Source organism: Eimeria mitis, genomic scaffold (assembly GCF_000499745.2).
Source record: "Eimeria mitis Houghton genomic scaffold, Emh_scaff1098, whole genome shotgun sequence".
Taxonomy (NCBI): domain Eukaryota; phylum Apicomplexa; class Conoidasida; order Eucoccidiorida; family Eimeriidae; genus Eimeria; species Eimeria mitis.
The window spans coordinates 2,343-3,235 of NW_013567577.1; the positions used below are offsets into that span (position 1 = coordinate 2,343).

At 40.4% G+C, this 893-nt stretch overlaps 1 protein-coding gene across 1 annotated transcript in view; it reads left to right on the forward strand.

The window, feature by feature from the left end:
- Positions 1-893, forward strand: part of EMH_0029380 (Ras family domain-containing protein, putative) — a gene marked incomplete at both ends in the record, with an annotated part of 3,637 nt that overhangs the window by 1,567 nt on the left and 1,177 nt on the right. Inside the window, one exon of the mRNA XM_013494277.1 lies at positions 126-221. Coding sequence (XP_013349731.1) covers positions 126-221 — 96 coding nt within the window. The remainder of the gene's footprint in view (positions 1-125; positions 222-893) is intronic.

Below are 893 nucleotides of genomic sequence, written 5' to 3' on the forward strand. Positions count from 1 at the left end.
CTACATATATATAATTGATGCCAAACAAGCCTAAATCTTCAAAAAAAAAAATTTTTTTTTTTTTTTTTTTAGGGTTTAGGGTTTAGGGTTTAGGGTTTAGTAGGGTTTAGGGTTTGTGTGTATAGGTGGAGCGTTGGCTGAAGGAGCTTCGAGACCACGCGGATAGAAATATAGTGATATTGTTGGTTGGCAACAAAAGTGATTTAAAACATTTACGGGCTGTAACGACAGAAGAAGCAACAAAATATGCAAATAAAGAAAATTTAGCTTTTATAGAAACCAGTGCTCTTGATGCTACAAATGTAGAACAAGCATTCCATCAAATACTCGCTGGTAAATTAGGGTTTAGGGTTTTCGAGGGTTTAGGGTTTAGGGTTTTGGGGGTGGGGAAGGGTAGAGCGCGGGATTCGCGTTTATACGAGGGTTTTAGGGCTTATGGGCGGTTCTGGGGGGTTATTAGGGTTTAGGGTTTGTTAGGGTTTTTTGGGGTTTAGGGTTTAGGGTTTGTTAGGGTTTAGGGTTTAGGGTTTAGGGTTTGTTGGGGGTTAGGAGGGTTTAGGGTTTTTAATTTTAGTGTTGACGGTGTTTACATTCCAGTGTATTAACGATTCTTTTAGGCTCTTGATTAGGGTTTAGGGTTTAGGGTTTAGGGTTTAGGGTTTAGGGTTTGTTGTTTCACAGAAATATATTTATTGAGACAGAAAAAGCAAATGGAAGAAAACCCTCAGGGGACCCTCACGCAGCCGGGGAGAGGACAAAAGATCCAAGTAAACCCTAAACCCTAAACCCTAAACCCTAGCGTGCAAACCCTAAACCCTAAACGCTAAACCCTAGATATTAAAATATAAACCCTAGGCGGTGTAAACCCCAAACCTTGAGTGCAAACCCTAAAC